The sequence below is a fragment of the Dictyostelium discoideum genome, assembly GCF_000004695.1.
Source record: "Dictyostelium discoideum AX4 chromosome 6 chromosome, whole genome shotgun sequence".
NCBI classification, from domain to species: Eukaryota; Evosea; class Eumycetozoa; order Dictyosteliales; family Dictyosteliaceae; genus Dictyostelium; species Dictyostelium discoideum.
In genome coordinates, this window is record NC_007092.3 from 2,458,812 (window position 1) to 2,473,456 (window position 14,645).

A 14,645-nucleotide genomic window follows, 5' to 3' on the forward strand; every position below is an offset into this window, starting at 1 on the left:
AAAAAATAAAAAAATAAAAATAAAAGTAAAAAATTAATATTTTTTTTTTTTTTGTTTTTTTCTTTTTTTTTTTTTTCTTTCTTTTTTTTTTTTTTTTCTTTTTTTTTTTCTTTTTTTATTTTTTTTATATTTTTTTTTTTTCTTTTTTTTATTTTTTTTTTTTTCTTTTTTTTCTTTTTTTTATTTTTTCTTTGTAAATCTTTCTTACAAAGGAAAAATATTTTTTATAATGCTATTGTATTTTGAAAAAAAAAAAAAGAACAAAAAAAAAAAAAAAAAAAAGAAAAAAAAAAAAATAAAAAAAAAGAAAAAAAAAATAAAAAAATTATAATAGGGTTATAAAAATACAAAAAAAAAAAAAAAAAACACACACACTTACACAAATAAAGGTGGTGTTATTGTTATTTTGTGATGAAAGATAATTTAATTATATCTATCTTTTTTATTATTATTATTATTATTTTTTTAATTATTAATAATAAATATATTATTAATTTTTATTTTTTTTTTAAAATAATTTTTTTTTGAAAAATTGATATTTTTTTTTTTTTTTTTTTTTTTTTTTTTCACAACAGTTAAAAAAAAAAAAAAAAAATTTTTAATTTAAATAATTTTCAAATAAAAAAAACATTTCTTGATCAAATTGGGTGCCTATAGGCAAAAAAAAAATAAAAATAAAAATAAAAAAAAAAATAAAAAAAAAAATAAATTTTTTAAAAAATAAAAAAAAAAAGATTATGGAACCTATAACCTTTTGGATAGGGTCATATCGACTAACTAAGGTTTCATGGTATTTAAACAAATAATAAATTAAAAAAAATAAATAAAAAATAAAAAATAAAAAAACAGAAACATTCAAAACAAAATGATTACATTTTTATACTTTTTTCCAATTATGTTAAAAAAGGTTATATTAATAACGATTAAAAAAAAAAAAAAAAAAAAAAAAAAAATAAAATAAAAAAAAAAAAAAAAAAATTATTTTCAAAGAATAAAAAAAAAAAAAAAAAAAAAAAAAAAAAAAAAAAAAAACATTTAACCCTTTTTTTTTTTTTTTTTATTTTTATATCAACATAATAATAATGATGACTATTTCATTAAATATTTATATTTATTTATATTTGTTTTCTTTATTTTTTGTTTCATGTGTATATGCTTACAAAATTTTAACACTTGTTTGATCAAACACCTCTGTCGATAAAACGTAATCAAATTTTTTTTTTTTTTTTTTTTTTTCTTTTTTTTTTTTTTTCAATTTTTTTTTTTTATTTTTATTTTTTAATTAAAAAAAAAAAAATTATAAAAAAATTAATTTGGAATTTCACACATAAATAAATAAATGGATGAAACAGTATATCAAATTAAAGCAATTATAGTATTGGATAATAATGGTAAAAGATTATGTAGTTGTTTCTATGATCCACCCGGCACCCCAATAACTCCACTCACTGAAAAGGATAAATTTGAGAAATTAATATTTGAAAAGTGTAAAACATCGAATTGTAAGTAAAAATTTATAAATTAATTAATAATTTTTTTTTTTTTCCCATTTTTAATTTTTATTTTTTTTATTTTTTATACTTTTTAGGTGAATTAGAAATAATAGATAATAAAGTTGTTATTGGATCAAAACAAAGTGATGTTTGGATATTTGTTGTTGGAAATTCATTAAATTCAAATGAATTAGCATTATTGGACGTTTTAAATACATTAATATCATTATTTAAAAAGGCATGTGCAACTGATGAATCAATTATGATAACCAAAAAAACATTTTTAGAAAATTATGCTTTAATTAGATTATATATTGATGAAATTGTTAGTGATGGGTAAATATTATTTTATTTTTATTTTTATTTTAATATTACAAATTTAAATCTAATAAAAAAAAAAAAAAAAAAAAAAAAAAAAAAAAAAAAAAAAAAAATTATATTTACAGAATTATTTTTGAAGTAGATGAAGAAACAATTTTAAATAGAGTTCCAATTGCTGATAATGCAGCCCAATCACTTAATGAAGCAATTGAAATGGCAAAAGAAAAGGCAAAAGGATTTGGATTTGGATTCTTGTAAATAATATAAAATATAAAATATAGATAATTTTTTTTTTTTTTTTTTCCCCAAACTTAATTATTTTTTTCCAAAAAAAAGATAGAAATTTTAAAAAGATCAATTTCCAAAGAATGTAAATAAATAAATAAATATTAAAAATTGTATATAAAATATAATAATATATAAATATTTTTTTTTTTTTTGGTTTTTTTTTTTTTTTTTTTTTGTTTTTTTTTATTTATTTATATTGGTAATTTAAAATAAAATCAAGTGAGGTGGTGGTGATGTGGTTAAGAAAATATTAATATATTTTTTTTTTTTAGTTTTTTTTTTTTTTTTTTTTTTTTTTTCCAATGACAATTATTATATGTTATTATTATTGTTATTATTTATTTAATTTAGTTTGATTTTTTAGTTGAGGTAGTTTGAGATTGTGGAATGAGAGAGTGGAGTTTTGAAAGTGGTTCTTTGGCAAGAGCACATACTTTAGAGAATTGTTGGTCAATAACTTCTTTCTTTTCAACGTAGAGTCTTGGAACAACAAAGGAAACGAGGAAACCAAAGTAGAGGATGGCAGTATTTGATAAACATTTGCTTAAACAACCGATTAAATAAAAAACGATGGCAAATTGAGCAGAGAGATAAACACTCTTGCAACCAAATACGTCCTTTGCAATACTTAAAACAGTGTTGATTAATTCAGCAACATTATTAACTTGTTTTTCAATGACAGCATCATGAATATGGAAACTGAGAGTTTTTAATTGATCACTAAAAATTTGAGTATTTTATAATTTATAAAGTTAATGTTTGTGTGTGTGTGTAAGTATAATGTATATATATATATAAATTGTAAATAAATTGAAGAAAATTACTTACGTGAATTGATTATTTAAAGATACACCTTGAACATATTTTGATAAAATTAAAGAGATTAAATGGAAAAGTATAGAGGTGATAGTTACAGTGAAAGCTGTATAACCAAAGAGTGAAATTAAGCTATAGTTACAGAAAGAGATGAGAATAAAGACGAGGTTTATAATTGCAAAGAGGATACCGGTTTGAACGATATCTTCCCACAAAACGATCTTCTTAACACATTCGAATGATGGATTCTTTTGAACTACTTTGCTGACTTTGCAAACTTGGCTACACATTGAGAATTCACCATTCATAGAGTATGGACAACCAGAATTACCAGATACAACTTGTTTGACGCCATCCTTAATATCATTAATGGTGGCCTTTGCTGATGATGTGGTTGCTTCAATCTTTGATGAGACTACATTACTAACGTTCTCTGCGACTCCCTTTACATCATTCTTTAATTTATTGATATCTTCTTTAACTTCTTCAATTGCTGCTTCAACTTTCTCTGTTGCTTCTTCTTTAACTTTTTCAACAGTTTCTTCAACTTGTTGTTCAACTTGTTCAATTTGTTCTATTTTTTTTTTAATATTATAATTATTAATTATTAATTTAAAGATTAAAATAAATTAAAATAAAAAAATAATTTTATAATGGTAATGATGTTCACCATTTCGCACATCAAAAAAAAAAAAAAAAAAAAAAAAAAAACAAATAAATAAATAATTAAAAAAAAAATAGAAAATATTTACCTTGTGTGTCTTCCATTTTTAATTATGTGATTGATTTTAAAACAATAAACCAAAAGTTTTTTTTTTTTTTTGTAAATGCTGAGTGTGTGTTGGTTTTGTATAAAATTAAAAAAAAAAAAAAAAAAAAAAGAAATTTTTAAATTAAAAATTTTTTTTTTTTTTTTTTTTATTTTTTTTTTTAATTTTCTCTTTTTTTTTTTTTTTATTGTGAATGGTACAATTGAAGTAATTGTAAAGCAACCAAAAAAAAAATTTTTTCTTAATTACTTTTTTTTTTTATTTTTTATTTTTTTTATTTTTTTTTTTTTTTTAATATTAAATTTTTTTCTTGAATTTTAATTACAAATATTTTCATCTAATATTTTATTATTCTTATTCTCATCTCTTTTTTTATTTGAATTTTTTTTTATTTTTATTTTTTTTTATTTTATTTTACTTTTTTTATTTTACTTTTTTTAATTTTTATTTTTTATTTTTCTTTTTATTTTTTTTTTTATTATTTTTTTTATTTATTATTTTTCAATTATTTATTTTCATTTTTAATTATTATTTTTTGATCTTTAATTATTATTTTTTGAAACTTGAAACTTTTTTTTTAAAAATTTTGTTTATGAATTCCTAGTTAAAGCAACATGATAATAGTTTAATTTTTGTGTGTAATATTAAAGGAAAATAATAAATTAAAATATAGAAAAAAAAAAAAAATAAAAAAAAAATAAAAAAAATAAATAAATGGCACATACAAATAATTATTTATTTTCTTTTTATTTTTTAATAATTAAAAAAAAAAAATGAATTTAAAATTTTAATATTTGTAATTTTTTTTTTATAAAAAAAATAAAAATGGAAATAATTATTATAACAATTATTTCATTTTTATTTTTTTATTTTTTTTTCATATTTTTTTTTTTTGATCATAAACCCAGAAACTTCATTTTTTTCATCAATTTTATTTTTTTTTAATTTTTTTTTTTTTTCATTTTATTTTTTATAAATTTTTTTTTTTTTTTTTCATTTTATTTTTTTTTTCAATTTTTTTGATCATTTTTTTTTTTTTCGTTTTTTTTTTCATTTTTTCACATAAACTACAAAAAAAACATTTATTTGTTTTTTTTTTATTTATTTTTATTTTTTTTTTTTTAAATATATATATTTATTTTTTTAGAAAAAAAAAAAAAAAAAAAAAAAAAATCAAAAAATTTAAAAAAGAAAAAATAAAATGTCATACCAAATTACTAAAATCACTTCAGGTGAATTGAGAAATGGTATTGTCAAAGGTATAAAAACATCAGGTGTTATCAACAATTCATTTGGTGCTGTAAACTACACAATCAATACTAGTAACACTAGTAATAATATAAGTAATGGAAGAAGATCATATTCAAGCTCACTTTTTGAAGGTGAAGCAATGGGCGGTGGCGATAACAACCAACCAATAACAAAGAAAGCAAGATCACAAATCATTAGAGAAAAGAAACAAGCTGAACAGATTGAAACACAAAAAGCACAAGTGTTAGGGGAAGCATTAGATAAAGAATACGATGAAAAAGTATACGCCGGTCATTACAATGATAAAATACGTGCAAAATACACATCACAATATAGTGGTAGAGATTTACCATACATTCACAGCACATTGGAGATGTTGACCAGTGGTAGAGCAATCGAAGAGAAAATGATATATCCAAAAAGTACATTTAAAATCGTAAAAGATAGACATGGAAAAGAGATATACGTGAAGACAAATAAAGAGGATCTAGATGATTTCCTTGGGAGTGGTAGAAAAGGAGCACAAGTAAATTTGGATAATATTAGATTTGAGTTTGTACCAAAATACGAGCATGTACTTCATCCAGAAATCGCAAGATTATCCAAACCAAATCAACAACAATTCATTAGAATGGTGGAGACCATCTCTAGAGTTTTCTCCCAACTCGATCAATATTTAGAGAATTATCGTGAACAATTCACAAACAATGAATTGACCTACTTTGAAACCGCTTTGAAAATTTTACGTGAAGAGTATTTGACAAATCCAGAATTTAGAAAGTCATTCGCCAAAGATCAAGCCGCTGATGCCGCCGCTGCCGCTGCTACTTCCACTGCCGCTGCTAATTCCTCCTCCTCACCCTCATCATCATCATCTATAATTGGTTTAACAGAGTCAGAAGTTCAACAAGCAAATAGAGATGTTGAAATTTTATTAACCAATTTATTAAAGGATTTACATACTAAAAAGATGAAAGCAGGTATTAACTATGAGATTAAACGTTCAATGAAAAGTTTTACACTCACACCAGAGGACAGAGATATTATAGAGGAGGGAGCCTATCAAGAGAATCCAGATGCCACCTATGATCAAGCTGCTGCCGATGCATTAGGCGAAGAAATCGATGAGATTGATCTCGAGATTTTCGAAGATGATACATTGGAACGTGGTCGTTATTTAGAGTTTGATATGATGGCTTATCTCAAACAAATCGAATCCACTCAAGCAACACTCTACCTTCACTTAAAATCACTTCCAACCGTAGAGGAGAGAAAAGCAGTGATCAAAGATTTCTCTCAATTTAAAAACATTAGAGATTCAATTAGAAATCAAAGATTCGTCACATCAAAAGAGTCTGGTCAATCATTGAATGATTTGATCACCTCTCATATGACATTCATGAACACTCATGAATCTATCGTTCAAAAATTAACAGAATTGGAAACAATCGTTGAAGATCCAGAAATGGTTCAAACTAAATTAAATCTTGTTGAAGCTATTAAATTAAATACAACTCTTTCACCATTGCAATTATTTGAAAAATATATTGCGCCAGGTGCATCAAGGGAAGATATTGCCATGGAATTTGGTGAAAAATTTGTTAACGATAAAAATAATGATAATAATGAAAGTCGTCAAGTTGAAATCGATGAATTGGAGAGTTCAGAATTTAAAAATAAACTTGAACAATTAAAAGCAGCAAAACAAAAAGAAGAACCAAAAAAAGTTTTAAATCAATTAGAACAAGAATTAGAGAATAAAGATAAAGAATCAGGTGAAGGTGCTGAAGTTGATGCTGCTGCTGATACTCAAGGTGTAATTGAATTACCATCAATTGATGAATTATCAAAATCACCAGAGTTAATTGGTTATTTGGAAGAGCTCAACCAAAACATTGGAAAGTCTAATTATCCAATGTATGAAAAACATAGAACCTATCTTTTAAGAGAATTAGAGAGACTCAACGCCGATAGAGATGCCAAAGTAAACACATGGGAGTTTGGTTCACTCACTGAACAATTGAAACAACTTTTAATTAAAAATGGTGCCGCCTTTGAAGACCTTGGTAATAGATTCGATGAGTTGACCACAAACGTTGTCAATTCACCATTTTCCGCTAAATACCTTCCATTGACTCCAGAGGCATTGGTAGAGAAAGAGAAACAATTGGACAATCTCAAACAATTACTCGAGGCTAGAATTAAATCAAACTATACTTTAAAGAAGGGTGAGGAGGTTGAACAAATGATTAGATTACGTGAAGGTATTCAAATGTTTAGAGAGATGGGTTTAGACACCGATATGGAACTCATTGAAAAGACTATCTTTGAAGATGGTGAGCTCGATACACCAAGCGTCAATTCCATTAGAGAGTCTGATATCTTTGAGCCAGTTCAATTGATAAAATCCCTCTACAAATTAGGTCCACATAGATTCGAAAATGCCGTTCAAAGTCTCAAGAGATTACCATCCATGGTTTACTATTGTCAATACATTAACGATCGTTTCTTAAATACAAATGATACCTTTATCGCTCCACTCGATATCAATGAGCCAACCTTTGAAAAATTCCCTCCACTTTTAAATTATAATGATGATTATGTCGAAGGTTTGGAGTATGCAATTCCAATTTTAAATTATGATGGTCCTAAAACACTTTTAAAATTAGGTACTGTTGAACATGAAGAACTTACCTTTGATCATGAAAAGGCAGGTGTTGAATTAGCAGATCAAGAAGAAGAAGAAGGATTTTTTGATGTAGAAAAAATACAAGAAGAAATGAAAGGCCAAGAAAAAGAACAACACCAACAACAACATCAACAACAACAACAACAAGAGGAAGATGAAGAAGAATATGAAAAAGAAGGATATGAAGAGGAAGATGTAGAAGGACATGAGGAGGAAAAAACCACTAAAATTCTCGGACTTGATCCAGTAAGAAGGTTCGATGAAGACTATGCTGAAGAATCAGAAATATTATCTCAATTTAGCAAGAAAAATAGAACCTTTTTAGGAGAAGGTAGTTTAAATCAATTGGGTGACGTTTATCAAGATCCACTCGAACTTATCCAAGATGATAATGTTGTTGACCCTGGTGATGTTCAATTATTCGATAAAAAGATCGACCAATTAATCTCTAGTAGAGAAGCGGCTAATATTGTCACAGAATCTGAAGTTCCTATTACTGATCCAACTCAATTTATTAAATATCATCCAAAAGCCAGAGGAGAATTGGTCAGTAAAGACGATGAAGAATGGGTCGATAAAATGCAGCAAAAACTATCATCAGGCAATGAGAGGGATGACGACGAAGAATATGATTATGATGATTTTGCAGAGGTAGAAGATAAAGATCCAGTCAGCTTGGAGGAATACATGAAAATCGATGAAAAGCAAAATCAAATTTATGAAAAATACCACAGTTCACTTTCTCTTAATAAAATGAAAGTTCGTGAAGAATTCATTGATCAAATTCATCTCAATAGAATGAATCAAATATTAAATGGTAAAGATTATAAAAATGGTTTAATCAATTTGGATGAAATGATCAAAGAATCAATCGTTGAACAAAGACAAAAACAACAACAACCACCATTATCACCAGAAGATTTAAAACTATTAAAAGATGGTTTACGTGATGAATTTGAATCCATTCAAAAAGATATTGATCAAGTTATCCTTGAAGCTAAAAATATTAATGAACTCTCTAAAATGATGGAATCTCTTAAAAAATCTGAACTTCTCCAAGCTGAAAAAGAAAGTAAACTTGAAGAAGAAGAAGATGACGAAGAAGAAGAAGAAGAAGAGGACAATCAAGAATTAGAACAACAAAAAGAAGAATATAGTCAAGAAGAAGAATACGATCAAGAAGAATATGAACAACAAGAAAAAGATATGGAAGATAACGAATCAAAACTTCAAAAAGAAATAAGTGATCAATTGGAACAAGAAGAACTTAAAGAAATAGAAGCTTTAAAAACGAAAAGAGATTTAATAGATGATGATGTAATCACACTCGAGAATAGATTTAGTGAATGGATAAATGCTGATAATTTAGGTGTAAATGAAAATGAACTCAAAAAATTAGAAAGTAATATTAAAAATCCTGAAGAATTAAACTTTCCAGAATTGTTAGATGACCGAAAGATTATAGTCAAAGATCCAAAATCAATCTTAAAAATGAAAGAAGGAGCACTCAAACAATTAAAAGATAATTGGAATAAAGATGTACTCGTGTTGGAAGCTGATGAATTAGTTAATCCAAAAACCGTAAGAGCAGAGGACACTGAATCTATCCCAGATGATCTTACTCTTACCGATGAAGATGATCAAAATTTAGATGTTGAAGATGCTGGTGACGTTGATTTTGATGTTGAAGAAAATAAAACCGATACAAAACTATTCATCAAAGGTGATGATATCCTTGCTTCTCAAAAAGTCGTAGAAGATCAAGATATTGATGTTCTCCTCAATAGAGATAACCATACTGAAGTTAGTGAAGACAAAGAAGAAGAAGATGATGATGATGATGATATAGATAACATTGGAATCTCAAATTTGGATGAAAATTCCGGTTCAGCCATTGATGCCTTTAAAAATCCAATTTTATCTGTTTCAGAAGAATCAATTTCAGAATTCAAGCCACCATCAACATCAGAAGTTACCCGTACAGAATCTGAAACATTAACATTCACCTTGAAGGAATTAAGTGAATATGAAGAGGTGATTCATCAACGTAAACTTTTAAGAATTTATCGTTCATTCCCAAACTTTGGTATTTCTGATGAGTCACAGTTCAAAACTGATGAACTCATTTACGATGAAGATGGTGATAACGATTTCGCTGATAAATTATTCCTCATGGAAGTTAATACACTCTTAAACAAAGGTAATATCATGGATCAAGCAAGCAGACCAATCTTTGAAAATCAAAATGATGATCGTTTCAATAATGTTGGTGCAGATGAAAGATTGGCCCAAGAGATGGGTTATGACAAAGATGACCTTTACGATGAAGATGAATCCCAAATGACTGAAGTCGAACAAGTATTGCCACAAGTTCCAAATTCCGAAAATGATATGGCAGCCGCAAGAGCCTTTGAACTTGAAATGCAAACTAAAGAAATTCAACAATGGCGTGACGTTCCTCGTCTTGAAAATGCAAAGATTGTCGATATCTCTCGTCATGTTAAAGTAACCACAGCCGGTCGTGTTCAATCTTTTTCAGTAACCATTTTCAATGGTGATGGTAATGGTACCGCTGGTATGGGTTATGGTAAAGGTGATAGTGCATCATCTGCCTTAAGAAGAGCTTTCAAAGATTCCGAAAGAAACGCCTTCAGTTTGGATAGATACAACCATCTCACTCTTCCATCTGGTTTAGATTTCAAATATAGAAGTACCAAAGTTAAATTCATCAAGAGTAGACCAATGGATTTTATGGATCATCGTGGTATTAAACCAAGTCTCATCTTACCAACTATCGGTCTTCATGGTGTCACCTTTAGAACCTATGGTAAGAAAGATTGGAACTCTGTCTTATTAGCCATCCAAAAATGTCTACCACATTATACAAATCCTCAAGAAGCTGCTCGTATCATGGGTAAGAAATTCGTAACTCCAAATAGAGAAAAAGCTCAAAACAAAACTCTTCATCAATTATTAAAATCTAAACTCGAAACCAGAAATAATGATCCTTACAATTTAGGTATGGTTAGTAAATTCCTCTTTGATGTCGAAGATAAACCAGATATCAATGAAATTAAAGAACGTAGATATCAAGAAGAAATTGATCAATTATTCGAACGTTATCCAATCGCTCCTTCAACACCTTTCTTGGGTGATAATGTTGAAGATTTTAAATTTAAAGGTATTAATATTAATGGTAATGGTAATGGTAATGGTAATCGTAAACATATTGATAAAATGCATCAAAAAGGTAGAAAACATGGACGTAATACAAGAAATTTATAAATAAAAAAAAAAAAAAAATAATAATAATATAATTTAATTCATTTACTTCTTTTTTAAAAAAAAAAAAAATAATAATACAAACTCATATATTAAAAAAAAAAAAAAAAAACAATAATAAATAAAATCATTAATTAAAAAAAAAAAAAAAACCATTTAGTTTACACTTGTTATTTTGGAAAAAAAAAAAAACTTTCCCAAATCTTGAGTTTTACTTTTTTTTTTTTTTTATGTTTTTTTTTTTTTTAATTTTATATTTGTGTTTGTGTGTTATAAGATTTAAAATTTTCATAAAAAATAATAATAAAATGGAAGAGTTTCATAGAAGTTTTTGTGAGTACATGGAGAAAGAGCATCCTGGACATTGGCTAGATACGATCTTGTATGGGGATATAAATAATAGGAATATTATCATTAATGAAGCTTTGGAAGAGATTTGGAGCCAGGAAATATATGATAGTATGCCACTATTATTGAGTAATAATAATAATAATAATAATAATAATAATAATAATAATAATAATAATAATAATAATAATAATAATAATAATAATAATAATAATAGTAATAATAATAATAATAATAATAATCATATTAATAATAATAATATTAATAATAATAATCATAATAATAATAATAATTCTAAAATTGGTAAAGTGAATGTTGATGTTGGTGAATTTTGTTTTGACAAATACTATAAATATTTAAACAATTTTGAAGAATCAAAAATAAATATATCAATAGTTAAACAGTTTGAATTCTATATTAAATGTGTTTATTTTATTTAATATTTTAAAAAAAAAAACCTGTTGGCTATATATATATATATGATAATTACTTAAAAATGATATTAAAATCTTCTTTTGAAAGTTCAAAAAATCCGTGAAAATAATAAACACATTTAATATAGAATTCAAACTGTTTAACTATTGATATATTTATTTTTGATTCTTCATAATTGTTGTATAAAAAAAAAAAAAAAAAAAAAAAAAAAAAAAAAAGGATTGTTTTAAAATTTAAAAAATTCTATACAAATAAATTAGAATTTTATAAATGGGAAAGTTATATAGCTTGTAGATACCCAAAATATTTTTCATATTTTTATAAAACACCTCAAATTAATGATATTATTGATACAGTTGTAACAGATTTACTTTCAAAACCAAGTAAAGAATCTTTTAAATTTTTATTAGAATTTATTGAAAGTGTTAAAAGTTTTACATGTGCAGTATGTATGATTATATATATATAATTTATATATTCAATAATTTTTTTTTATTCATTTTTATTTAATTTAAATAATAATAATAACATTTTTTTTTTAATTTTATTATGTTATTATGTTTTATTTTTTTTAAAAGGAATTATCAAATAAAATTTTTAAAATTGTTATCAAAAATCATATGGTATTGGTAGTTATAATTTATTATTTATATAAATAATATTAACCGAAAAATTTAATTTAAGAAATGTTGGGACTATTTATGATTTCATTATAAATATTACCAGTTTGGAGACTCTCAATAAAAAAAAAGATAAAGAATATATTGAAATTAAAAAATTTAATTAGGTTTTGTATTTGTAAATCTTTTAGGATTTTATGGAGCAGATTTACAAATACAAAACCAACAATATTTATTAGAAATATTTAAATATTTAAATATTATCGTAGCAACAAAAACTCAACATTATCAACAACACCACCACAATGGAATTCTGATAAATTCTTTAAATCATTATTTCCTGATGCATTCTTTAGAGCATTGTTTCATTCTAATCAGGTACTTTTTAAACCAACTAAAACTGAATACATTTTCAAAATGGTTGAAGCTTCAACATCTTTATCAACAAATAATATTAAATCATTATATGATGCAGCTTTTCAATTTTCATTAAAATCATCATCATCACATTTCACATCCGCTGTATCAACTTTTTCACCATCTTTATCACCAATATCAACTTTATTTCAATCACATAAATCCTTATCAGAATTATTTGAATCTATATATCAATAAATAATAATAATAATAATAATAATAATAATAATAATAATAATAATAATAATAATAATAATAATAATAATAATAATAATAATAATAATAATAATAATAATAATAATAATAATAATAATAATAATAATAATAATAATAATAATAATAATAATAATAATATTAATAATAATAATAATAGTAATAGTAATAGTAGTATAAAAAGATCATATTCTGCTATGGTGGAAGAAAATAATTATCCAAACAACAATAATAATGATAATGATAAATTATGTATTGAAAATATTTTGGAGAAATTCAAATTATTCAGTCAAATTCAAACAGTATATTTCTATGTCTCATCCAATGAAGTACCTATACTACCTAGAGTATATATACAACCAGTTATTAAATCAGCTATGGAATTTATTTTATCAAACTTCAAAATGGTTAACAAAGTTTTATTTATGGATGAATATGGCCCTCCATTGAATTTTTATTGGTATTATTTTTATAAAATATTACTTAAAGTGAATATAAATACTTTTGATTTCATAGAGTTTCATATTGATAACCAACCTTATATCACAAAGGCTATTGAAGAAAATAATAAAAATAATCAACTACTACAAAACCAACAAACAACAACAACAACGACTACAACAGTAGCAACAACAGAAACAGTAACAAAACAACAACAACAACAAGATAAAGAACAAACCCACGAAAACATTGAATTTACAGAATTTTATGGCTTTAACGAAAAGAATAGCGAAAAAGATAACCAAGATAGAGAAGATGAAGATGAATTTTCAGATGATTGTAGTTCCGATTCATTTTATTTTTGAGAGTACTCTGATAAAAGAGAACTTGGTCAAACCGATGATGGCCAATCTGAACCATCAAAATATGTCAATATGAAACATTTTTATCATGGTGCTCCAAATATTTCTGATGATGATTCTGATGAATATGATTGCGCAGTTCACTATTTAAATTATCAAGCAGTAGAAGCTTCCTTACAAGGAATGTTGGGTACTTTAGGTATTTTTGATGATTCATTAATTGATTGATTGATTGATTCATCACTCTATTCAAATATAAAGGATCACCCAAACTAATTCTATTTTTAATATTAAAAGATTTTTATTACCAATAAAACCAATAAATAAAAAATAAAAAAAAAAAAAAAAAAATAAGATTTGTTTTAATTTATCACTAATTGTGTACCTCTTTAACTTTATTTATTTTTTTATAATTTTTTTAAAATTTATTTTAAATAAATAAAAAAAAAAAATTGTTGAAATTAATAATGGTTATTTAAAAGCAAAATTTTAATCATTTCCAATTAAAATTTTTTTTTATCTCTTTATTTATTTTCTATCCATTTTTAATTTATCAAAATAAAATTCCAAATAAAAAAAAAAAAAGAAATATGTTTAAATTTAATTTTTAAATTACCAACCAAACAAGATTTTCAAATTAATATTAATAAAATTATTATCAATTTTTGTTTAAATTTCTAAAATAAAATAAATTAATGTAATGTTATTAAATATAATTCAAAAATTTCCTAATGTATCTAAATAAAAAAAAAAAAATAAAAAAATTATACACCTTTTTAATTTATTTTTGTTTTTATTTTTATTACACTTTTTTTTTATTTTTTTTTTGTTGTTTTTTCACATTTTTTTTTTTGTTTTTTCATTTTCTTTTTTTCATTTTCTTAATTCCATTTTTTTAA

The 14,645-nt window shown here is 24.0% G+C and overlaps 6 protein-coding genes across 6 annotated transcripts; 5 read left to right on the plus strand and 1 right to left on the minus strand.

Annotated features, from left to right (window-relative positions):
- Positions 1 to 1,339: 1,339 nt before the first annotated feature.
- Positions 1,340 to 2,072, plus strand: DDB_G0293086 (hypothetical protein; the record flags this gene model as incomplete). The annotated part of the gene is made up of 3 exons (XM_629310.1): positions 1,340 to 1,502; positions 1,589 to 1,829; positions 1,940 to 2,072. 3 exons carry the CDS (start codon positions 1,340 to 1,342, stop codon positions 2,070 to 2,072), a joined length of 537 nt encoding a protein of 178 aa, XP_629312.1.
- A 377-nt stretch (positions 2,073 to 2,449) lies between these two features.
- rtnlc (reticulon family protein) lies at positions 2,450 to 3,686 on the minus strand (the record flags this gene model as incomplete). Its single annotated transcript, XM_629311.1, has 3 exons — positions 2,450 to 2,822; positions 2,931 to 3,492; positions 3,671 to 3,686. The coding sequence occupies 3 exons, from the start codon at positions 3,684 to 3,686 to the stop codon at positions 2,450 to 2,452; spliced, it is 951 nt and encodes a 316-aa protein (XP_629313.1).
- Positions 3,687 to 4,889: 1,203 nt separating this feature from the next.
- Positions 4,890 to 10,913, plus strand: DDB_G0293090 (hypothetical protein; the record flags this gene model as incomplete). Its single annotated transcript, XM_629312.1, has 1 exon — positions 4,890 to 10,913. The coding sequence occupies one exon, from the start codon at positions 4,890 to 4,892 to the stop codon at positions 10,911 to 10,913; it is 6,024 nt and encodes a 2,007-aa protein (XP_629314.1).
- A 305-nt stretch (positions 10,914 to 11,218) lies between these two features.
- On the plus strand, positions 11,219 to 12,928 carry DDB_G0293172 (hypothetical protein; the record flags this gene model as incomplete). Its single annotated transcript, XM_629313.1, has 5 exons — positions 11,219 to 11,661; positions 11,913 to 12,076; positions 12,117 to 12,138; positions 12,272 to 12,316; positions 12,583 to 12,928. The coding sequence occupies 5 exons, from the start codon at positions 11,219 to 11,221 to the stop codon at positions 12,926 to 12,928; spliced, it is 1,020 nt and encodes a 339-aa protein (XP_629315.1).
- Positions 12,929 to 13,140: 212 nt separating this feature from the next.
- DDB_G0293092 (hypothetical protein) lies at positions 13,141 to 13,749 on the plus strand (the record flags this gene model as incomplete). Its single annotated transcript, XM_629314.1, has 1 exon — positions 13,141 to 13,749. One exon carries the CDS (start codon positions 13,141 to 13,143, stop codon positions 13,747 to 13,749), a length of 609 nt encoding a protein of 202 aa, XP_629316.1.
- A 69-nt stretch (positions 13,750 to 13,818) lies between these two features.
- DDB_G0293094 (hypothetical protein) lies at positions 13,819 to 13,974 on the plus strand (the record flags this gene model as incomplete). Its single annotated transcript, XM_629315.1, has 1 exon — positions 13,819 to 13,974. One exon carries the CDS (start codon positions 13,819 to 13,821, stop codon positions 13,972 to 13,974), a length of 156 nt encoding a protein of 51 aa, XP_629317.1.
- Between the last annotated feature and the right edge of the window lie 671 nt (positions 13,975 to 14,645).